We start from the raw sequence: 26,107 nt of genomic DNA on the forward strand, positions 1-26,107 counted from the left end.
TATAGGTTTGTTATTATTTTTTTGTTTGCAAGCTGATAATTATGCAAATTTTAATCAGAAACGGAATAGTATATTTTTAATTATTCAGTTTCATTTCATTCAGTTCCGAATTCGTTTCATTCAGTGCCCAATTTTGAGGTAACAAACATGAAGAAATACACGCAAAATGAGAAGCTCCTAGTTTTTGAAGTCGGTTTAAAAGGACTGTTACAGAGTGGGTTTTCAGGGCTTTTGTGACATCTATACTTTACCAATGTTTAAAACCGTTTGATTATTACATAACTAGCTTTATTTTGGAAGCATCAAAATTTTCGAGAATTAATAACATAAAATCGAATTCTGCCATCAAATAAACCGCATGTTTTGACGAAAAAACCAAAGGGTTATGCACCCCTGAAAGTTTGCCGAATCGGCTCCTACTTAAATCTCATTTGATATGAAAAAGTATCTATTTATTCTCAAAACCTAAAAAACCGAACCGAAATTTTTTGATTCAAATTTCCATCTACTGTCCCGCTAAATATAAAAAAATACTAAATATTTCACCACAATTCCCATCCATTTTTGCTGATAACCGTACAAGTCCGAATTACACGTACCATCTATTTAAAACCGACTGCCGTTAAAACATTTACCCAAACGTTTCCAGAATCTCCATAGAGTCATAAAAACTTTTACGATTCTCCAGTATTTCTATAATCGCTTGTATATTTTTCTAATGTTAATGATTATTTTTGGATCTTCTAAATATTTGTGCAACGCCTAAATATATGAAAAATGTTTAGACATGACTCAGATCCTTGGGTGCTAAGTAGCTGACGTATGGTTTAGATCAAGGTTATTGGTATGTTTTTTGATGGAATTTGTTAATATAGATGTGGATTTTTATCTCATTGCGTCAGAGGATAATGTTTTCGAAGAGGTTTTAATATATTATGAAGTATTTAGTACATTACAAGAGCGCCTTCTACAATTACACCGCACATTTCGTAAACCGATGGTCTATCCGCTTTTCAATTTTTTAGATCGATATAGAAAGTGTGAGTACCATAAATTAATTTGTCACTCCAAGTTGTGTCCTTTTCAATGTTTGCTTAACCTCGACAGACAAACTCACGGACAAACAGACAGACGGACAGATTGACAGACTAGCATTACCTACGTTTTTACCTTTAGGGTACGCAACCTAAAAAACGATAACTCCACCTTCCTTCCTTCATATTTTCTTTAAACAGTTAATAAAGTTCTCTGCAATTTTCCGAGAACCATCGTTACGGCCAACCAAGGATTGTTTTCTAAGTTTCAATTAAAATGTATTAATTAGTTTCAGGAAAATGCTTCGAACAAAGAACTTATAATTTTACTATAATTGTTTCCAGAATCAGTTAGCAAGTTCGAAAATAAAATTTACTTCACTATTTATATTGAATATTATAATTAAGTGCAATAAATAAATACACTACACGTCATCCATAATAAATTAATCTTTCAATGAGTAATGTGGAAAACTAACAGACCTTAAACACTATAAAAGCATTTATCACTGCATCCTATTTTTTTAAACCCTTTAAACTCCGTTGATTAAATTTTAAATTACCTTTTAGTATAAAACGACTTAATTTAGTTCACGTCAAAGCAAGAGTATGAAAAATGGGAAGATGCTAAATAGAATATCGGAGAAAATCTCCAATGGATTTTTCCTAGTGTTTTCTTATGCAATATGTGTGGTTAGAATGACGTCAAATAAATCCGATCAAGTGTGATTCGGACTTAAGTCACAGACGGTGAGACCGTGCAAGTAGGCATAAATAGGCTAAAAAAGGCATTTTTTCCGAAAAACAAAGTTCACATATCATATTAATGGCCTTTAGTACCAATTATTGATAAACCTCAGCTTTTTATTTAAGTGACAACTGACATAAATCATCTGTGAAAATTTAGCGATTGCGGTTCATGAGATACAGCCTAGTGACAGATAGACAGTCAGCGGAGCTTTAGAAATACGATTAAGTTAGTAAACAGATAATCATTTTTCATAAAACCTTATTTGTCTAGATTACAAATATTTTGTCCGCATCGCTATAACCTTAAAAGTAATCTTTCGGAAGCAAATTTATTAAAAGGGTTTCACAAATCACGAATCTATATGTCACATTGCTATCAAAGAATGCGACCCAAATTCTGATAAAGCATCATTGTATCAAAAATAACCTTTCCCTATCTCGACAACAAAACACCCAATTTAACTTCCGAGTCGGAAAACGGAATCCAATACTTAAATCCAGTGAGGCAGAAAGAAAAAAATATATTCGATCACCACTTAACATTGAGCCGCAGATGTTAATAATTCACTTGTAAATGTGATAGGACGATAGATCTACGATAAATGGACGTTTGGTAGCTTGTAGTTTTATAATTATGAGTATCGGTTTTTATGAAAGTAATAAATGTGTTGTCTGTATGTTTTTTATATTGGTTCGAATATATTTATTGTTTGACCACCAAGCGAGATTGGTATTGGTCAATATTTCAGAAGGTAAATTTTTATTGCTCTGATTATTTGTCTATTGATGGAATAACGGTCCTTCATGCCTCAGAAAGCAAGTAAGGTCATAGCAATTGGGTTTAAATTAATAGTCTAACACGTCACAGGGCGCACCAAAGAAATAAACAAAGTCATGTTCATACTTTCAAAATGTTGGCACTTTAAAAATGTTTCAATAATGAGTTTAGGCGCACGATTCTAAAATGTCATATAGAGAAGTACCGGCAAGAAACTCCGTATTATATAACATATTCGGTTTAATTGATAGACGATTTTATCCGTGTTTTTTCCGTGTTTCGGAAGGCACGTTAAATTGTGGGTCCCGGCTGTTATTCCTACATCTTTGACAGTCGTTACAGGTAGTCCGAAGTTTGAAAGTCTGACAACCAGTCTAACTAAGGGGTATCGTGTCGCCCAGGTTACTGGGTTGAGGAGGTCAGATGGGCAGTCGCTCCTTGTAAAACACTGGTACTTAGCTGAAACCGGTTGGACTGGTAGCCGACCCCAACATAGTTGAGAAAAGGCTAGGCCAATGAAAAATGATGATAGACGTTTTTAAATAAACTCGTGCTTCTAGGTAACACACCAATAATATCAAGCAAGACCGATTAAATAGCCAATCCCATCGTAATTATGATAACATTTTGTGAGGTAGAAGGCCGAGTCATAGAGACGTAGTTAGAGCGCGACGTATCACAAGTTCGATCCTCACGTGGGACAAGCTTTTGTGTGGTCCACGAATGCTTGTTCTGAGTCTGGATGGCATTATGCACGTGATTTGAAACTCCCGCGACATGTTTGTTAAATTAATTCTTGAAAACAATGTCATTTTATATTTGTACAATCAAAAGTAAAAATAAAACACTTAAGTACAATAACAAATACAGTTGCAATCGTATCACCATTACGTAATTGCTAAACAGAGGGTGTGTATTTACCTTTCCAAGGTAAGCACTTTAAGAAGAGATACGTTTAGTTCATTCGGGCTTGAGAAAATAAATAATGCTCTTTGTGGAGTTGAAAACCATTCTCTATTGTGCTTTACTGAGTTAGAATTCTAATGTAATTAATATATTAATTAGCGGAAGTTCAGGAAATCATTGAATCCGGTGAGTATGAATGATTTTATCAATTTATCTCTCTGGTCTAATTTAAGATCTTTCGTCATAGAAAATTTTACGTAGAAATTGAAGATTCATTTATCATTTGTAGATTGAAAGTGCAAACGAAATTTGTTAATTAATTAATTTTGGTATCTATCTAATAATTTCTCAACCTGAAGAAAACCTCTACAGATGTTGGTTCAGGATTTTCAGATTGAGATAATTATGGGATAGGACCTTTCTGTTGGGCTCTTAGAAAATATTTCTAATTTAAAACAAAAAACGATTGAACAAAATTACCAGATGACAAAATATAATTTTGAGTAGAAATTTAAAAACTAATTTCAGGTGATATAAGATTAGATGTACATAGTGATATAGTAAAATTGATACGCTTGACAATCAGATTTCCATATCCCATATTTCTACAAACAATTTTCAAGTTAAATCATCAATATTCTATATCACTTCGCTTTCATTTGAGTATCAAGTATATTTTCAGATATTTGGTTATTATTTACCTTTAAAACAAAATAAACTAAATCAAAAGCGTTCAGTCTATTCAGAAGCTATGACGCCACAGACAGCAGGACACGTCAAACTTATAACACCCCTGTTTTGCGTCGGGATTAAAAATATTATAAATAGCTCTAATCTCATCAAAAGCGGTCGAGTGATTTAGTTGTGAAATAATTACAAACTAATCTGCAGGATTGTTTCATTTTTTTTTAACGTATTTATACACTCACTTTCTTGCTTGTATGTTTGTTTGCAACTAAATTTTGAGGCACTTCCCGATAAGCTAGCAGGCTGAAATTTTCAGGGTAGCTTCAGACCCGATGACAATGCAATTTTTAACCATAAAACGGCTGGACTGACTTTGATACGATTTCAATGTAGCGACGTTTAAAAACGTAGGTATTAGATTTTTAAGAGCCGATTTTTCAATCGCCAGTAAACTTCTGTCTGAGGAATAAATATCGCCGTTAAAAAAATTTTCTATAAGCTGTCAAAACGTTAAACATATTCGTCAGATAAAAGTTATCTGGCGATTGAAAAATCGGCCCTAAATCAATTAATGATTACTAATATTTTCCATTTGCATCTACGTAAGTAGTTATCATACCTGATAAGCTTTTTATTTCATGACGTAATCTTAGCATGTTAATGCAGTATAACTCATAATAAAATAAGCATACTTTACTTCTTCACTTGTTTAATATACCAAAAACCCGTTCTTACTAAGGGCTTGAGGAGTTCAGACAGGCAGTGGCTCTTTGTAAAACTTTGGTACTTAGTAAGTCTAGAAGCCGACGACAACATAGTTGTGAAAAAGGCTAGCATGATAATGAATAGAAATTGCTAGCTCGTTCTACAGAAACAAATATAAATAACTGTAAAAAATAATAATTTAAAAACAAGCTTTTATTGAAATGCTCTAAAAAGGACAAACTAAACTTTAAATTAAATCCAACATATAACTTTAACGTATAATATAAAACCTTGTCGCGCAAGCCTTAGGCATACAAAATGTTCACGAGAATTAAGAAAAACTTCGATATTCTACGTAACACAAAGACCACCGTTAATAACAAACTCTCAGCTAGTTATAATAAAAAGAAAAAAAATATTTCCCTCATTTTCTGTACATAAACATTAAAACAACAATATTTTTTTATAGAAAGCTGTAGTAATGATATTAGTTGGTTCACGCAGTTTTGTTCGGGTCAATGATTTTATTACTTTCAATAAGCTTTTCCTTTTTTATCTGTGGTCGTTATTAGTTTATTTTTATGGCAATACTAACTTCTAATTGTTTCAATAATGTATAGTTTTACGGTCGTGCCTAACTTAAACTTTTTGTGATGGTGGATAATCTATACATTAATATCTGAAGAGTTTGTTTATTTGTTTGAACGCGCTGTTTGAACCCAGTGGTGACAGCTGCCATCCCCAACCAAACGCAGCGCCATCTTGTGTTTGCTGAAAGAATAAATACTTGGATAACAGACAATCGGCAAAAAACACTCTCGTCGAAAATAATCTATATAATACTTACTAATATATAAAACTGAAGAGTTTGTTTGTTTGTTGGAACGCGCTAATCTCAGGAACTACTGGTTGAAATTGAAAAAAATATTTTTGTGTTGAATAGACCATTCATCGAAGAAGGCTTTAGGCTATAAACCATCACGCTGCGACTGATAGGAGCGATGATACACTGGAAAATGTGGAAAAAAACAGATATAAAACATAACCTTCTAAACACGTTGTTGTTCTTATAACTGTTATATTTTATTGTATTTTTAACAAAATATATTGTAATTTGTAAATAAATACGAATAAGGCATTGGAAAAAATTGAGCCTCGGATAGAATTTGAATATGGTAATTTGTAATTTTTAAACTTGTGAGTAATTTTAATTATGCTTATGGATTTTGTGAATGACTATAAGTTGAAATCAAACTACTTTTACGGATTTTATCGCGGTTTAATTTTTGATTTTAGTTCCCGACGTTTCGACACCTTTGACCCGTGACCATGATACCTGCAAAGGTGTCGAAACGAAGGGAACTAAAATCCGTAAAAGTAGTTTCATTTAAATGTCTAACATTCGCGTAAACCTAAGAAACGACTATACAAGTACTGGTATTCAATAAATCCGACTGTGCTCGTCTTTTGTTTCTATTTGTATCTAAACTAGGTATATTTAGTGTTTATACATGTGCTAAGTCTGAGTCTGTGACATTAATGTGTAATCTGTTCTATTTCAGGTAGTAAAACCAATTCAGAGAGGAGTAATAATCTGAGGATAGACAAGTAATGTATTGATATATTTGTCTCTTATAACTCTTGTTATTATTAAGGATGTATCAAATAATTTAATAGCAGTTTCACCCGCACTTTATGAATCCATTTTGTTGGTTTCCTTCATTTTAATTCTACGTGAAATAGCTGTCATTTGTTTCAATCCAAATTTGATCACAATTTCGATGAAATTTAAATTATTTCCGGAGTAAACATATGCGTAAAATCAAAACTTTTCATCAAAATATAATTTCAGTTTAGAAGATAATATGTTCAGGCATCTAAAGCATACTTAATTCTCTCAGATATAATTCAATACCAACATTACATGCACACAGATCAAATTAATATTCTTCTTTTTAAAGTAAATAAAGCTATAGTCGCAAGCTACAAGCACAATATTTTCCATCTACACTTGAAATCACCATTCACAGCTCAGAGTTCCACACAAATATTCCACAATATGACCACACATCGATGTCCCCGGCACTATATTTCATTATCCCGGTATATAGGTTATCGACAGGATTCGCTACATCCGAATACACGTCATAAAAGAAGCCATTCGTTTGTCAGTTATTTTGTAGGGTGGATATGATTTGGGACTATTCTTACCAAACAAAAAATCTTTCTTTTTTCGGATGATTGGTGAATCATCATCATCGGCCTAGCCTTTTCCCAACTATGTTGGGGTCGCCTTCCAGTCTAACCGGTTTCAGCTAAGTACCAGTGTTTTACAAGGACCGACTACCTGTCTGACCTTTTTAACCCACGTTACGATTCGCTATGATTTTTTCGTCAGGTTTGGGTTGAGTGGAGGGGTGTGTCAGACTCCTACTGACTTAAAACCACACCCATGTTCCTTCCTTTGCCCTTCATGTACCGGGGCCACGGTAACCCTTTCGGACAGACCCGCTGCCCCGGCAGGCATCAGCCCTAATGGTCTCCATAGAGCTTGCTGTCATCTCTTTGAGAAACAAAAAACTAATTTTATTTACGCTAAATTTTGTGAGACGGATGTTTTTGAAAAAAACGACTCCCGCAATAAGGTTTTTAATCCTCGTGTCACGGGTAGTTTCACAAACATGCAAATCACATGCACAATGACACCCAGACTCAGAACAAGCATTCGTGGATCACACAAATATTTGACCTACGCGGGGATCGAGCCCGCGACACCACGCGTACAGCAGGTTTGGCGTGGTGACCTGAACCACTCGGCTATCGTATTACTATATTCTATTACTCTTTCACGTAAAACTACTTCTACAATAATTGGTCGCCCATCAAATTAATGACCGTAGGTAGGTGCAGTGTACCACCATACTATGTATCTATATAATATAATTTAATATTCAAATGCAAACAGCAAAACCGATAACAATAAAATGATATCATCTTACTACTGTTTACAAGATAACTGTTAACAGTGCCTATTACGAATCGAAATATAGCGATAGAGATTGTCGTTAAACTGCACCTACAATTATTGCTATGAAATTCTAATTATTATGATAATATCGCAATTATACGGATTATCATTTTGATGTTAATAATTATGCTTGTTTTCGTTGTCGTTTTGCTTGTCTATTCTTAATACCACTTATCTTTTTAGAGATATCGTCGCATTGCTTTTCGAAATATCTCGAATAGATAATTAACAAGCAAATTGTCTAGAATCAACAATAACAATAAAGAAATCTGAATCTGAAACTGAAATTATTTGTGGAATACACTGTTATATTTAAACATTTTTTTTTTTCAATATGTGGCAAGTCTTTTGCCATATTTATATGCATTTTAAAATATTCGCTGATTTATTCATCTATTTATTTTGGCAATATTATTATATGGATACTGATTGGATTTTTTTAACGGAGTTTGATCCTTGTGTTGCAAGGCTTTTCAAAAACAATCAAGTCACATACACAAAACACCCACTCTTAGGACAAGCATTCACGAATCAGACAAATGCTTGTCCTACGCGAGGATCGAAACCGGGACACATAGCAGTAGGTTTCCTCAACCACTCGGCTTATGGTGGCAGTATAAATGTACCTAAAAAACATTGAACTCTATTTATGTTCAGTCTTAAAACAAGTATCTTTACTTTCTTTTATTTCTCAAACTACTCTTTCCGGCAACTATTCGAATATATAAAATACTTATTTATAGTCCACTAAGTTTTGGCGTTCGAGACTTGGCTTACGACCTATTCATTGCAACTGAAAACCTACCAATATACCTTATAGTAACATTACTGCAAGTGCGAAAGGGAGACAAATATACACTGTCTATCGCGCTATCTCGCTCTCTCGCTGTGTCAAGTGTTGGTAGGTTTGAAACTTTGAAGTTTATAACCGTTCTCACAAAATAGATGACTTTTGAGAAGTTGTAAAGTGCAGTCAAAGTGTCCCGAATTTATTACTATTGGTTATACTGATGTTAAAGTTTATGCATTGACGGATAACTTTATAGATTGGTTGGAACGTGAATACTTTGTGAACTAGATACTTATGATGATCCTAAACTTATTTAAGAAAATCAACTCGTGTTAAGGTCCTGTTCTTGTGTATAAGCGACGTGTAGAATGTGTCGGAATAGTAGAGGAAATATTTTTAATATCTACTTGGAAGAAAAAAAGACAAAATCAATATAAAAATCGTTTTCCTTGTAAATTGTTAGATCTAAACTTGCGTAATAAGCAGTGTAATTAAAACGTATTTTTTACATACAATTCTTTAGTCACGTGAATGTTTGTGAAAAGGCATTATTTCTCACCCATAAAAAAGGACTCAATAAGAGAATTTTCAGCGTAACATTTAGCACGGAACTCCTTAGCAGAGGTCCGTTTACCAAAGAGGAGATGAATATGAACTAGATTCGTTCCTACCAAACTGGTCACTAGTAACTCATGAGAAAGACAAATGAAAGAAAACCATTTCTTTGCCCAACAGTGACACATTACAGGCCTCACATTAATAATTAACAAAACAATAAATAACAATCCTCTTACAAAATGTCCTGCGTTATATAACAATGCATGGTCACACGAGCGCACGAGTCATGTCCCAAGAACGAGGGCGAGTTGATTAATACCAAGAGACAAACGAACCCTTGAGACTGTGTTGGACACAGATGTAGTAAGTAGTGGATACGGCAACTGTAGCGTAGCGTACTTATTGAAAAGTTCTTGAGAAATTTTAAAGGAAAAAGATATTGGATTAAAGTTTCATGAAAAATAAATTCGTGATTCAGGGTCTGTGATTTATAAAGGCTGCGACGCTAAGGTTTTCGTACAAATAGGGTAAAGAGAAACTTATTGGCTGTTTTTCACCAAATAAATTTAAGACCGTACCGTAGCAACTCATCTCACAACACATTTCTTAACCTCGGCCCTATTTAGATCATCGATAGATTTATGTTACAGCGGCAACAAAAATACACAATCTGTGAAAATATCAACTGTCTGCCTATCATGGTTTATGAGATACAACCGGGTGACAGTAGAACGTTGTACACCATCGAATTACAGCAGACATCGTTCCTTTCGTTTTTACCCTTTAGCAACCCTAAAAATATCTAGCTCACTAACAAATTGCACTCACCTCCAATACACCTACACAAACACTAAAAAGTACCATTCTCAACCCTACATCCCACAACAGTACCAAACAGCTTCATTTATCACCTATTTGAGCTACAAACTACTTACATACATACACCTCATGAATAGCCCTCAATTGAGAGGTACATGACGAGCATACAGCCTTATCGAAAAGGCAAGACATAAAATAAGGTTGGGTAACCTATTGTGAGGTTCTGGTGTTGGTTTGTAAGATTGTGGTCAGAAAATGTCTTGTGTCTGATAAATGAGTTTTATTTAAGTAGGGAGTTACGTAGAGAGATAAAGTTTGCGAGCTTGTAATCTCAGGAAATACTGTTCCGATTAGATTTATTATCAGTTACAGATAATTTAGTTATTGAGAAAAGCTATAAGATTTAATAATTAAGCAGCCGAGCAGTAATAAAATATGTTGAAAACTTGCACATAACAATGAATTATGATTTTAAATACTTCTAAATTATATCTTCACTACCACGCGAACGAAGTCGCATGCAAGATCTAGTAGTTCATAAGCTTATACCTACACCACAAGAAAATATAATAGCGACTTTAACCAACCCAAAAACAATCCATTATTCATTATTCTAGATACCATTCTCCACAATTCACTTTCCCATTTCTTCGTAGTAAATGTATGCAAAGCCGCTTCGATCGCCAGTTCATTGGTTACAGCCTTCTAGTCTAACGGGATTAAGCGCTGCAGCGCTGCATTTAACAGTTGGCTTTTAATCCTTTAAATTGTATGGTAATTTGTTTGGACAGTCGTGGAAAAAAGTTTCGTGTAAGTGAAGCTAATTGGTTTCGTCGGGCAATCTGTAGAGCGTAAAGCATGTCGTATACTAGGTCGACTGGATGAATGACGTTTGTAAAATTGATAACGTTGACCGAATCGCTCAAATGTCAGAATCACATCACTTGTCGAAAGCTAATATGACTAAAATTTATTCTAAGTGTTATAGTCGTACTTTTGGCAGGATACAGCGCCGGACCGCACAGAATGGAGAGTTCTCGTTTCGGAGGCCAAGACTCACTTTGGGTCGCTGAGCCGAGAAAGTTAGTTATAGTCGTACTAGCGTGGTCACGCTAGCCTTCTTAACAGTGGGAAGAAATCCGGCGCCCGAAAAATATGTTAAAGACATTTGGGCAAAGAAAAAAACTTCATTTCGTTGAAATCTTGGCCGAGTCTTAAGTTATAGTCGCTTGCCTGTAGCTTTGTCTAAATTAAAAAGTAAGTTGGAGATACAACGTCCTATGCTAGATGTTTTATTTTCTTAGAAACACATGTGTTAGTACTGGTTGATTCAATTAAGATGTTTTTGATGGCTTTACCACTTTTATACCAGTGTTTATACCTCTACAGTTAGTAACCAATGTCTGCACGGATAGCCAAGTTCATCTGGTTGAGGTGACAGCCCAAATTCAAAGGGCGAGAGGATCGCGAGATCGATCGATGCATAGGACAAGCGTCTGCCTGTGTGTCACTGGTTTGATCAACGAGTAAGACAGTCAAAGTGATCCATGAATGCTTGTCTAAGTCTGGGCGTCTGTGTGCATGTGACTTAAGTATTAGTGAAAAGCCCGCGACGCGGGAGTCGCTAACTGAAGAGAAATTGTCGAAAGCAGTTTTTATTTGCCTTTCTGTGCCGCTTAAGTCTTTTTCGCTTTTGCCCTACCTTTATCTACGGTAATATTCCCCAAACATATACACAAAGACAACAGGCTTTCAAAAAATAACATATGTTTTTATCCCTTTCTATCTGGCCGCTTCAAATACCGTTTTTTTCAGCAGTGGAATTTTCCCAGTTATTTACTGAGCCAAATTGATATGACAAAGGTACACAATCGATCAACATACAGTGTTAAACTTAACCAAACGAAACAGGCCAGTTCATTACTATTTCATATATTAGAAGACTTGGCATCCATCACTTTAAGTGGCTATCCATCATCATGAGATAATCCATCAATCTTAGAGAATAGAGATGTACCTTGCAGGGAATAATACGATTATTATGGGATAGATGCAACATGGTCACAGAGGCGACGATGGAAAAATAAATAAATATTGAACAAGACTATATGGATACAATTTTACCTAATTAACAGGTGTAATGATATCTTAATATATATAAACTAGCTGTTGCCCGTGACTTCGTTCCCGTGGGTAGAAGATATAAGTTATAATTTATACCTGCCCTGTTTTTTCACATTTTCCATTGTACCTATCTTTGCTCCTATTAGTCGCAGCGTGATGGTATATAGCCTAAAGCCTTCCTCGATGAATGGTCTATTCAACACAAAAATTTTTTTTTAATTTGGACAGTTGTTCCTGAGATTAGCGCGTTCAAACAAACAAACTCTTCAGCTTTATATATTAGTATAGATATGGATTACGTGTCACGTTGTTTGTCCGCGATAACCTCTTAAATTACTCAAGCAATTTTAAACAAAGCCAAACATCGCTTTCAATTTGATCGATCTTGAAGATAGGATAGATATTAATTTATGGCAAATTATAATTCGTCTATTATATGTACATTGGCAAGATGGATTGGTATTTATTTGGAAAGTTCTCAACTATAATATCTTTAGGCTGGTACCTACTCGAGGCAAGCTATCGGTTCGAACCTCGTTAAACCGAGTTGTTAGGCCTGAATACTGTCTGCAAAATGCCTAGAAACATGTTCTTAAAGTTGAAATTCTGATCTAAAATGTTAGTATATTTTGGCAAAGATGCAATATCGAAGTTATCAGATTTACTATACTTAAGTCATTTTTGCACTTGTACTTTTTTATGAGTCTCCCACTAAGAAATTTAATACTCATTTAAACCACGTGCAGAAAGATATCCAGACTCAGGATATGAGGATTACACAAAAAGCGCTAGTCCTACGCGAGGATCGAAACCAATACGTTGCGCTCAGTGGGTTTCTCGTGGTGACCACAAACACTGCGCTATCCATGCAGTAGAATAACTTGATATAGGTCTTCATCATCATCATCATTATCATCAGCCCATATTCGTCCTCTGTTGGATATAGGTCTCCCCTACTGCACGCCATCGAGATCTGTCTTCGGTTGCTCGCATCCTGCCAGCCATCTTGCGCACGTATAAGACCTAACGACATAAAATAAGAAAATTCTCTATGTAAAAAATACTATTCCGAGGTTGAGATTGACTTCGCTTACTGGTCAAGGGCGACTCGTTTTCGCGTTACTAAGAAACAACAACACAAAATTATTCTACGTCCAATCGATTAGTTATTTTTCAGCCTATAAATGTCCGAAATGGGTTCGGTCAAAAAAAAAATATTCCCAAGAACGCCTACATACGCAGGAATGCTCATTAACAAAATAATGAACAAACTCTGACCTAAATAAGACACTCACTAACAATCTGTTTCAACCATTAAGTTGAACATGCTTGTTTTTAATTTTATAATTTTAATACAAGGAAAACGGACCATGATCATTGCTAAGATCCTTGGGGAGCTTTATATCAATCAGCTTATAACACAGTGTGTTGACAAATATTCTACCTGTTTTCAAGATGCTCGGGAACATTGAAGAGACACTTTGTAATACTTTTTATTTTGTTTCGGAGTCAAGGCTTAATTATCTCTCCTTTTTTAATTACACCAAGAGGTTTTATTCGTCTAATGAGGCTGTAAATAAATAGACCACCTCTTTTGCGAAATTCTGGGTAAAATTACTACAGGAATTTAATATTTTCTAGCCTAAAATTTTTATACATTTTCTATTTATGTTTAACTAAATTATTGTTAGGGATTTTCCTTCAAAATGTTACATTACATATTCGTGCTTTATTTTATATCATTCTTCTTGTCTGTCTGTTTTTCTTGGACATACCACCTGAAACAGTCAATACCCTCAGTGAGCTAGCGTGGTGATCAATGTCCAAACTTTATACGGAAAGAGGCTTCTGCTTGGCATGGTGTAGTACCTACTATTTATATATTATATTTACAAATAGCGACAGTAATTTTCAACGGAATTAATTCACACCATTAGAGTTCAACATCCGAAATATCCGGATTACACGGGCGAAGCCGCGGACAAAAGCTAGTCGTATACAAGTAGACATGAAACAGGTGGGTACACAGAAAGTACCAAGTACCAAGTGCCACTAAATTACATCCTAAGGGTACTGAGAGAACTTCTAATTGCATATGTTGGATAAAGTTGTTGAGTGAAAAGTTTTCAAACCGACTTATGTCCAGTAAACGAGCGTTCTGAATTTGTACGTCTTTTTATACTAAGTGGTAGTGTATTCATAATTCTAAATAGCTGGGCCGGTTTTGAGAATATTTTATCGGATGGTATTTTATTTTATGGAGAGCTTAAATGGCTTGAGGTGAATGATGAGAATATAAAAATACAAGCGTTTCCAGCAAGACATAGGGAGCATAGAGCATGGACTGCGAGTAACCCTTGTGTTACTGAAACTTGAAATTTTCGACCACTAAAAAGACTTTTAGAAACTCACCTCCTAAAACGGGGGTGTAAAGTTAGCAACACTGTTATTGTTGGTCGTGATAGACGGGTTAAGTATGAGGTAAAAAAGCATAGCTGGTTACACACAGTTACTTAGAAAAGTTCTCTGATTTTCGCAGTTGTTTTAGACGGTATCGCGGGCAGACAGTAAGCGACAGTAAGCTTCATACCCATACATGCCTTATTAGATCTAAATAACATATTTATACAAGTTATCAAACCACACGAGCGCATGAACATGTAAAGTGTACTGAAAAATAAGCACTCGTCCTTCCACGCGTCGTATTAAATACCTTTTGAGCTTAAAGTTAATTTGCACGCTCCAATACACATCTTATTAAGACCCAATTTATAAGACGCATATATTTTGTTCAATGGAAAATATGGTTTGGTAAACGTGTTATTAAAGCAGGCTTTTTAAGTAGGTTTTGATGTTACGTTTCATGTTTTTCAACGAATTTAACCGAACCCTCCCCTTATTATTATGGCCTAATACCAAACATGCTAATCTCACAGTCTCAAATTGACCCATAAAGGAACGAGTAGCGTCTCTCCACTCCATCTGAAGGCTTTTGTTACGTGACAATAATACAAGCGGCCTTCATTCACTTAATATTGGAGACAATACATTTCTGTAGGGCCCAAAATATTGATGAAATCTGCTGACGGATTAAAATAGAGCTTTACGTAACGGGAGATTTTGTAATTTTGTGACGTTTCTGCTTATGTTGTAGTCATTGAATTGAGTTTTAGGAATTATTTTTGTGTAATTGTGTACTATAATATAGTATAATTTATCCTGGGACAACTCACACACGGTTATCTGATCCCAAGCTAAGCAAAGCTTGTGTTATGGTAACCAGACAACTGATAAACTTACTTATATATTTCTAAATATATACATATTATGGATAAATTACACCCAGACACGGAACAAATGATCATGCTCATCACACAACATTTTTCCTGGGTGGGAATCGAACCCACGACCTCCGGCGTAGCAGTCAGCGTCACTAACAACCAGACCAACAGGCCCAATATGAAGTAATACCTCGTGTATAACTATAAAGAGATGCCAAATAAAGTGTTATGGTGGTGGTAATATATTATGGTGTTTCTTGCAGATAAAATACATGTCACTTTTCTTTTAAGTTTGTCGTTCGGGTTGGATTTTTGTAACTCAATTTTGAGGAACTTCCCGATTACAATGCAATTTACAATTATAAAACAGCTGATACAAATTTGATAAAATTTAAATGGAATCACTCCATTTAAATTAAAAACGTGGGTGTTTAGACTTTTTATCATCGAAATACAATAGATGAGCCCACTGCATATGAGGATCAATATTATTACATCACATATAATTAATTTTAATTTATTATGGTCTCTTTATCTAAAAATAAACGTACCTATTTATTTATTGCATAGTAGTCGCTACATTTATTAGTTACTGCATTTCAACAGTTTTAGTTATAAATGTGGTTAGTTTAAATCTGTAACTCAGATGCATCTCATGAATGTGAACAAACAATCTCGTAGTAAGAGAATGATGATTACACGTATTCCCGCCTACGGTATGAACATTGGGGCTATGAAATAAATTAACTTTGACGTACTGCATGAATTAATTTATGTCTTCTGATATTTTTTTGTTGGAGGCAAGTATTATTTAGATTTTTTGTCGTTTGGTCCTTCCTTTGAGCTTGCATGTAATTCTTGCAGTTGTTTCGGAAAATAACTTATGAAAGAAGTATTTTAAGAGCTTTATAGCAGTATTCCGGATACAGAGTCTATTGATTTGCGGAAAACTGTGTGCTGAAAATGAAGGAAATTTAATCCCTCTATCTACAACTGAAGCCTCTAACTACTGCCATAAATGACACTGTTATTTCAAGACAAATGCACGCTCAAACATCTTTTAATATCTAAACAATTAACACATTATCTGGTCCCTTGTCAAAAACGCTAAGTGTTATCATTATTCAAAAGTCCCTTTATTCCTTTCTACAGTAATTGTAACTAAATATATGAAAATCCTTGCTCTATACAAGTGGGATGACAATACAAAATGCTTAGAACCTCAATTTACGTTACACAAAAGGTTTTCAACAGGCTGTTGTCATGGCAACGGGTACAAAGTATGCAGCCATAGGCATGTTGTTTCCTTGTATGAAGTCTTTATAAAGGAGTTTAATAATAACTGAAACTTGAAAACTTGAAGACAGATTTGAGTGTGTTGATAACCGAGTTGCTAAGTTCACCACTCTAAACCTATGCGTTTGAATAAGCTGTTATGAAATAAATAATTATGATTAGAAAAAAAGTCTGCTTCGTCCGTAAGACATTCTCCAAAAAATATTGGATTCGGGTTTTTTTCTTTTATCTCGTAAACAAAAAGCAAAGGGTATAAGGTGATTTTGAATCTCATGTGACGTCACATACCAGTATGCTTTATACTAGCAAGTGATGTTTGTGCTTCTTATCTTCCTTACCTTTTAATCATGTGACAAAATGAAAAATATGTATTCATTAGTTAAAAGAAATCCTGATCAGACCATAAGTCACACCGTGTATCGAAAGAAGACCCATACAGATAGATACTTAAACGGTGAATCTCACCACCACCCTAAACAGTTAGCTACCGTGGGAAAATCTTTGTTTCAGAGAGCACACGGACTCTGTGATGACAGACACCTTGCCGCTGAGCTTCAACACGTCAAGCAAGTACTGCAAGACAACAAGCTCCAAGTTCCACGGCCCCGTCACAGAAACCGAGTGAAGCCAGCCACGGTTGATCGTTTGCCTGCTGTACTACCATATGTCAGAGGAGTCACTGACAAGATTGGTTACATCCTGAAGCGAGCTTCAATTAAAACATACTTCAAGCCGCCCAAGAAGATTAGCCAGTCCTTACCATCCGTCAAGTGTCACATACCTCTACAAGATGCAGGAGTATACAAACTAGATTGTGACTGCGGCCTCTCTTACATCGGTCAAACCAAACGAAGCATAGGGACCCGCGTTAAAGAACACATAGCTGACGTCAAACACCGCCGCTCAACGAAGTCTGCAGTCGCCGAACATGCTCAACAAACTCCATAAAAAAGACCAAAATGTTTGATATCCCACAGCAAGTCGCGACCACCTGACATTTATAAATAGAGTAATCGAACCCAATTCAGATATCCACCCAAGTTTCGACACCGACACTGTCAAAAACTTTGAAGTGAAGTTCAAACTTGTGCGTTGGAGGGTACAAAGGTTATTCTGCAAACAAGATAAATTAATGGTGGAAGTTTTCGAAAGGTAAACTTCAAAAAATATGTTGAAAATTAAGGTGAGTAGGCTTGAGTGAGTGGAGTTTTGAAGTGAGTTTTATTTAAAAAATAGTTTTAGAGTTAGATTGTAAATTATTGTTGTTAGAACGTGGGAGTCAATTAAATAAATACCGTTCAAGTATGAGACGGACTAACAACATTTAGGTTTCTGTAAGAAACTGGTAAAAATTGTTGTTAATTTGCAAACAAAATTTGTCACTAATATATTTCTTTTTTCATTCATCCAACCGTGCTTAGCCCTGGTTTTATTTTTAGTGGCAGTTTTAAATACTTTTTATTACACGTATTGTTTAGATAAATCTTGAAAAACCAATAAAATATAAACATATCCCTAATATTTTCAAAATCAGTCTGGAAATTTTAAATATTACGATTTGTAAATTAGTCCGCATTTGTACCCAGATCTTAAGACCTTTTTCCATACCAGTTTTTTCATAATTGAGCCAACTGTTTGAGCATAAAGGATAATATAACACGATACACACCCACAGTCCCACACACACACTTTCGCCTTTAAAATTTTATCAAATAAATTCTCTATAGATATAAAGTAGAAATCAAATAATGTTAAATGTCGAAGCTACCTGAAAATTTCAGCCTGCTAACTTATCGGGAAGTCCCTTAAAATTGAGTTGCATAAATTTTACCGGAACGACAAACAAACAAACAAGACGAGTGTATAAAAACGTGGGAAAAATACACGACTTATAGAAAATCGGCTCTTTTTTTCCCAAAAAGATTTCTACAAAAATTTTATAATAAGGATTTTTTCTCGAAGTTGAGAAACGCGGGAATCTAAATAATGCCTCTTCCGTTCCATAACATAAGTTTTAACGACGCTGTTTGCGAATTGTGATGATCGGTTCAAGATGGTTGTGATACGAGTTCGAAATATATGTATTACATTATGATATTAGGTAAGATACTTTGGAACAGATAATAATGGAGGTTTTGAAAGATTGTTTATTGAGAGAAGTTGGGGAAACATACATTTGAAATTGATTTGAACATACGTTAATTGTAGGAAATGTGCAAAACATAAGGATGTATAGTAATGTCAGAAATTTAAATAGTTACGGACTATAATATACATGCATTCAGCTCTTAAACATTCTAGAAGAAAGAAAGAAACATTCTAAGCTGTTAACTGCGGGCCGGCGTGCTACAAATCGAAAATGATCAGACGGTAACATAAAAACGAGACAAAACTATCCTATATGTCAATCCTGGTTATAATACCAAGCCAACTAGCGTCAAAGAAACGATTTCAGCAAAAAGTATCTTTTTAAATCGGCTGCATCGGAAACCAGGCTTCCGCGATCGAACAAGTACTTAATTAGCTGATCATGTGAATTTCAGTCGGTTATCCGAAAATTTTAAGCCGATTTGGGATTGCTGAGAATTATCTTTATTTGTGAGAATTTATTGGATTATTGGTCGTAAATTTTAGTGAGGTAACGAGCAGTAGCGACAGATTTAATTTAAAAAAGCATTGTGTCGACTCCAAATAAATGGGGTTGACTCCAATTTGGACACAAGTGATTCGAATTAAAAAATGGACTGTGGTGCAGTTGTTGCTGTGTTATACACAGCAACAACTGCACCACTGTTTTTATTCATTGTAACTCGAACTAAATTAAGTTTTATGAGAAACGTTTTAACTGCAGTTATCCGTTTTACAAGGCTTTCGTTATGTGCCATCTGGTATCTGACTGGCCTGTGGGTCTAGTGGTTACTGGTTCCGACTGCTCTATCGTGTGGTCGAGGGTTCCAAGTCTATCTAGAATAACTGTTTGTATTTAGAAATATATGTTTGTTTATCAGTTGTCTAGTTACCATAACAAGCTTCGCTAGGTCTGAGAATAAATGGCGTTGAGTAAGTTTGGACATATTATTTGTATATCACAAAGTATTAAAACAGCAATTGAGAAAGCGCGACAGCGTTCTGCTAAAAAATAAACTTATAACATCTACAGTTATCACTAGCCGTTAGTGTAACTTAGTGTTTTGTAATAAAAGTATTTATCATCCTACTAATATCATAAAAACTAAGGTTTGAATGTATGGATGTTTGTAAAAACTTAACGGATTTCGACGAAACTTGGTGCACAGAAAGTTCATAACTTGGATTTACCCAAAGGATAAATTTTAATCCTAATTTTATGTTCTTGTGGATCATTTTCGAGGCGGTCTGGCCCGCAAAATAAGCTAGTTAGAAGTATTTGTATCAGTAGTATTTTAATGAGTGCAACAAAAAAATATTGATTGATTGGCTAAACGAAAATATTCCTTTATCATTTAGTAAAATAAAAAACAAAACCTACATTGAAAATAAAAATCTACATTGCTACAACCCAACCTGGGATTCGAATCTAAAATAAGAAAATAATATAAACAGTAGTGTATTTTTCTTTTGTCAACAGAGCCAATATGACGTGACAACATGAGAAAAAAATAGCAAACAAATCCAAGATGGCGGCCTCCGACAAAGACTGGGTTGACTACTTCGGCGACTTCAATTCGACGAAACTGTCAGTTGACACTGACACCGATTTTGACAATTCGAAGAATAATTTCAATTATTATGACAATCAGACTGGGTACCCTACATATTCGAACTTCAGCGCTGATGATTTCTGCCAGTCGAATCATTCGCATTTTTATTTGAATGTCACTTGCGAGTTCCCGATCAATTATGCTGAACCTATGTATGGGTAAGTCATTTGTTTTTTAAATTTTCTAATTTTTAATTTTGTTACAAAATTCTGAACGAAAGCGAAAGTAATTACTATTAAATCGATTAAAACACAAGTAAGACTTGACTTAACTTTTACAAATAGCATTTGTCTTTAAATACGTTTCAATAATTCGGACATTTTTTTAATCTACAATGAGTCCAAAATTACTCTTCGAAATCCGAATTCCCAGTTCTGAACACATGATCAAAACAATTTTGATCCGCCTGTCAAGCTTCAGCCTGTTTAGTTGATCTAATCCAATCAAATATTTTGGTCAACCAATCGCATTTATCAGTAAAATTAACAATAAATTTTATTGATCAAAGTTTTGGACTTGCTCTAATACCCTAGTGGAAACAAATATTCCTTTTTTCAAAGCCGCATTGTATTTTCAAGAATTTATTTAAAAAATCTGCTAATAGACCTCAATGAGTGTAAATTGTGTTAATTAAAAGATTTTTAAACAAGGAAAGTTCCTTGTAAGTGCCTGCCTTCGTTGTTGAAATTCAAACCAAAACCAAACCTTGTTATTTTGAGAAAAGGTTTGATTTTTTCGCTTTCTCGACTGATTTACCCGAAGTTATGTTTTTTAGTCCCACTTCACAGATGAATTTCAGTTATTAATTCACAAACTGCTTACTGCCAATATTAACTGCCAACGAGTTCGATTGCGGGTCTGCACTTTTTCTTATAAATAAGGAGCCTTGTAAATACATACATACATCTGTTCTGTGTTACTTTGTATGTATATAAATTATCAAATACATCTAATATCTTCTTCTTCTTCTAATATATAAAATTCCCGTGTCACGATGTTAGTTACCGTACTCCTCCGAAACGGTACGACCGATTCTAATGAAATTTTGTATATATATTGGGTTGGTCTGAGAATAGAACAATATCTATTTTTCATACCCCTAAGTGATAAGGGTTGCTCACACTAAAAAATATTTTTTTATTTTTTGGATGAATTTTTTTTTTTTTTTTTATAATGTGGCATTGAAAAATACATACAACTAGAAATAATTTATTAGGCAAAACAACGTTTGCTGGGTGAGCTAGTAATTAATAAATATTTGTATTGTAAACCCACATTGCGCGACGTGTCGTGAGTTCAATCGCTGCTTAGGTCAAGCATTTGTGTGATCCACAAAAGTTTACACACACAAAGTTTCACATATTACTATTTATGTAAAAAAAAATGCTTTTCTCTTTCAGATATATCGCCCCGTTCCTCCTAGCAACAACCACAGTAGCTAACACGTTGATCGTGGTGGTGCTCTCTCGCCGGCACATGCGGACCCCCACAAACGTGGTGCTCATGGCCATGGCCCTTTGCGACATGTTCACGATGCTGTTCCCTGCACCCTGGCTGTTCTACATGTACACCTTCGGCAACCATTACAAGCCGTTGAGTCCTGTCAGGGCCTGTCAAGCGTGGAATTATATGAATGAGGTGAGTGGGGTTTAGTAGTCTGGCATCTCTTATTTACGCCGTTGGCTCAGCGACCCAAATGGCTTTAGGTCTTGGCCTCTGATACGGGAGAGCGCCTCTTTACCCGATCCTTAGCCACTTCTCGCCAGTCATCGGCATTAAGCGCCCGAAGGTCCGCCTCAACTGTATCCCTCCAGCGATACCTGGGTCAAACTACACATCTTAAAGTAATATTATTATTCAAAGGCCTACTACGGACGGTTAAAGCTTTGAAGTAACATGTATATTGACTGTATAGGTAAGGAGATTGAAGTTGTGAAAGCGTGACAGTGCTCTCCTCGGTATAGAGCGGTGTCTCTTTCCACAATAATATAACTATAAGACGCTACGACAGGTCCTCAGTTGTTTTTTGTTTTCGATAACACTTTTATGTTTTACGGCTATTAGAACTACTTGTATAAGGGTGTTGAAACTAGATACATGTACGAGGTCAAATTATGCAACATATGTAGGGTTGGCTTCATCCAAACAATTTTGACGAAGTTTCGTACAAAATCTTTTTACATTATAAGTCTCATTTGTATTAATCGCATACACGACTAACACGATTCCTGCGACAAACTACCGACGAACTTGAAATACAACGTCCAAAGGTTACTCTCACAATAATCAGTTAAGCCAAGATCATTTACACCTATATGAAAATATTTAATTTATTCGGGGCCGTATTTCAAAATTCACAATAATATCTAAACATCAAAGGATTATTAAATCGTACTTATGTCAGATGTCAGATCTGTCTTATCTCAGACTTAGATTAAATTCAGAAAGCCAAGATCCATTTAAATATGAAATAAACAAAATAAAAAGAAAATAAAAATATATTTATTAAAAACCTAGTTCACATTACGTAGTAAATGTACGAATACAATTGACTCAGATTCTAAAGTGTATGTCACTAAACTCCTTAAGAACGGCTGGTCCAATTCGAATGATTTTTTGTGGCAATAACGTTATTTTTTGCAATTCCCATTTACGCTTGATCGGCATGAACGGCTTTTCATTAAACTGCTCCATTTTTTTTAAATATTAAGACATTTATGTTCTCTTAGTACATAATGGTACTTCTCTTTAAAACAGAGGCCTTCTACCATCAAAAGATAAGCACCACAAATAATAGTAGTTGTATACAATATATAGCATATTTCTGAACGTTTACCTATGCTGAACAAAAACTCAACTGTATTTTAAAATAACTCACGTTGTTTTATATGAAAGTTTGACGGCCAGGGAGTTGATAACTAGACCTCATGAATTATTCCAATTAAAAGTAATAAACACGTCGGTTACGCGAATAATTATAAATGTCTAAGTTTGAGTCTAGATCTAAACTAGCGTGCAACATGCAGCAATACAGTCCGCCTCAGAAGTGCTTTAACACAATATTTAATATAGCGTGGAATATTTTTTTTATCTAACATAGCTTAAAACTCCCGACTATCCTATCTATCTATACTAATATATAAAGCTGAAGAGTTTGTTTGTTTGTTTGTTTGAACGCGCTAATCTCAGGAACTACTGGTCCAAATTGAAAAATTCTTTTTGTGTTGAATAGACCATTCATCGAGGAAGGCTTTAGGCTATAAACCATCAAAAAACAGGGCGGGTATAATCATAACTTATATTTTCTACCCACGGGGACGAAGTCGCGGGCAACAGCTAGTATTAAAATAAAAAACAAAACAGGTCTTAAATAGTTTCATGCGTTCGCCGAGAGAGCTATGATGTCACAAACACACACGAGCGTCGAAAGTTTTACAACTGTACCTACACAGTAAAAGTGCTGTTGGACTACTAGCCATTAGGTAACAAAATAGGTTATACACCTAGTGTAGTTAAAAGAAACACCAATGTATATAAAAATCTAATTAGACCGTCAGATAATTTCAAAAAATCTGTAGAGTGCGATTATTTTAAAACACCACGAAAAAGGAGAAACTTTTGGACGTGGGGGCTAATAACGTCACTTGTTGGTAAAAAGAACATACAAGTGTCATCACATGTTCTTAATATTTGACTAAAGAAAAAAAAATTTTTTTCTCAAATACCCCATCCTCATATGTCACTAAAATACTGTGTCTTTATAAACCAGATTGTGTTATACGACTGTTACTGACTGTACATCAGTGTGCATGCAATAAAGTCCTTACAACAAAACTAATTAAAATTCATAATTATAAGTCCTTTTGTTCTTTGTTGTGAAAGTCAAGTTAATACTTGAAAGCAAAGGGCCTACTACCGACATTAAAGTAAGATTTTTGCCGGTGTGTGAGCGGGATAGCGCTATACACGAGTAAGTACGGCGTCTCGCTTCCACAATTAGAGCAAGCAAGATCCAAATGACGTTAGAAATCATCTTAAAAAAATCTAAAGAAAATCTAGATAAAGGACCTAGTTGTACGTATAAATTGATCTGCCAAAAATCAATCACTAATCTGTGGGCGAAACTGGTTGCTGTCCAATGTAAATGACCTTCAAAAAGTGCTACTTAGTAGCCTAATTTAACCTGTCCTGTTTTTTTTCACATTTTTCATTGTAACTTCGCTCCTATTAGTCGCAGCGTGATGGTTTATAGCCTAAAGCCTTCCTCGATGAATGGTCTATTCAACTCAAAAAAAAAAAAATCAATTTGGACCTGTAGTTTCTGAGATTCGCGCGTTCAAACAAACAAACAAACTCTTTAGCTTTATATATTAGTGTAGATGTAGATTACGAAATCCCGATTTTGTTGATAAATGTATTGAGCTTTCGAGGAAAGAAAAACAAATTCATAACCCAGAGACACAATGTATTAAAGCAGGTCAAGTGCGAGTCGGACTCGTCATACCGAGGGTTCCGTACAAATAGGCTGAAGAAAACAAATGGTTGACAAATTAATGACCACAACTAGTTTTCTTTTTTAGTGTTTGCTGTTATAGCGTTAATATAAAAACACTATGTGTGACCATTTCATGTGATATAGCTTGGGGTCAGATGGATAGACATCGGCGCCTCAGTGATATTGTTCCGTTTACCCTTTGACTACGGCACCCTATTTAACTCTTTAATAACCTAAAAACCCTAATTAAAAAGCTTCCAAAACATAGATTTAATTAATTTCCAATTAGAAATTTAACTTGATGTCAACAAGAAGTTTATAATCAAACCGTGTTTGCTATTGGTTAGAGTTATTGTAAATGTTATTCATTCTACCCGGGTATTGTGTAGATTCGGTGCTATCGCTTATATTAACTGGTTGTCTTTAGCTCGGCATTTCTCTTGTCCTGTGTTTAATGCAGATCTTGGTAGGGTTGGCAACTTTCTAATATTATTTTTAGCAATAAATGTAGGAAAGAAAGTCCTCCATTTATTGGTGTGCACCGTCTTGCTTACACAAGAGAAACAAACTTCATATTTTCTTTTTTATGAGGTGGTGGTAGTTAGATCCCCAGGACAACGAACCGAGCCATCTGTTTTCGTTGTCATCGTCTGATCACATCCGAAGCGAAGGTATACTTAAACAGCCACAAAATCTTACATTTTATATTTTTTGAAGTACAGTCACCGACAAAAATTTACGTAGATAATTATATTTATAAATCAATGTAAGTCATGTTTTATATATAGAGTTTAAGCAGCTCCCTAGACTTTTTAAATATCTTTACTTATTTTTTTTTCTCTAGCCCACTGTGTCCCACTGCTGGGCAAAGGCCTCCCCCAAATCCTTCCACGACTCTCTATTCTGGGCCGCATGGAACCAGCCTAATATCTTTACTACAAATAAATAAAATTTCTTATTCTTAAAGAAAGTAGCTGTTTTCATAACTCATCTGGAAATATTTTTTCGGCTTCTATTTTATGATAAGTAAACTTTTTCAATTATAGTATAATATGCCACAGCTTGCATAACACAGACACAATCTAAGAATTGATTAGAACTTAGTAAAAAAGAAAT

General features: G+C 34.9%; 1 protein-coding gene across 1 annotated transcript; it reads left to right on the forward strand.

Annotated features, from left to right (window-relative positions):
- Positions 1 to 20,369: 20,369 nt before the first annotated feature.
- On the forward strand, positions 20,370 to 22,467 carry LOC113505155 (sex peptide receptor-like). Its single transcript, XM_026887717.1, has 2 exons — positions 20,370 to 20,654; positions 21,897 to 22,467. The coding sequence occupies exons 1-2, from the start codon at positions 20,413 to 20,415 to the stop codon at positions 22,147 to 22,149; spliced, it is 495 nt and encodes a 164-aa protein (XP_026743518.1). The 5' UTR covers positions 20,370 to 20,412; the 3' UTR covers positions 22,150 to 22,467.
- Positions 22,468 to 26,107: the final 3,640 nt, after the last annotated feature.

The sequence above is a fragment of the Trichoplusia ni genome, chromosome 24, assembly GCF_003590095.1.
Source record: "Trichoplusia ni isolate ovarian cell line Hi5 chromosome 24, tn1, whole genome shotgun sequence".
Classification (NCBI taxonomy): Eukaryota; Metazoa; Arthropoda; class Insecta; order Lepidoptera; family Noctuidae; genus Trichoplusia; species Trichoplusia ni.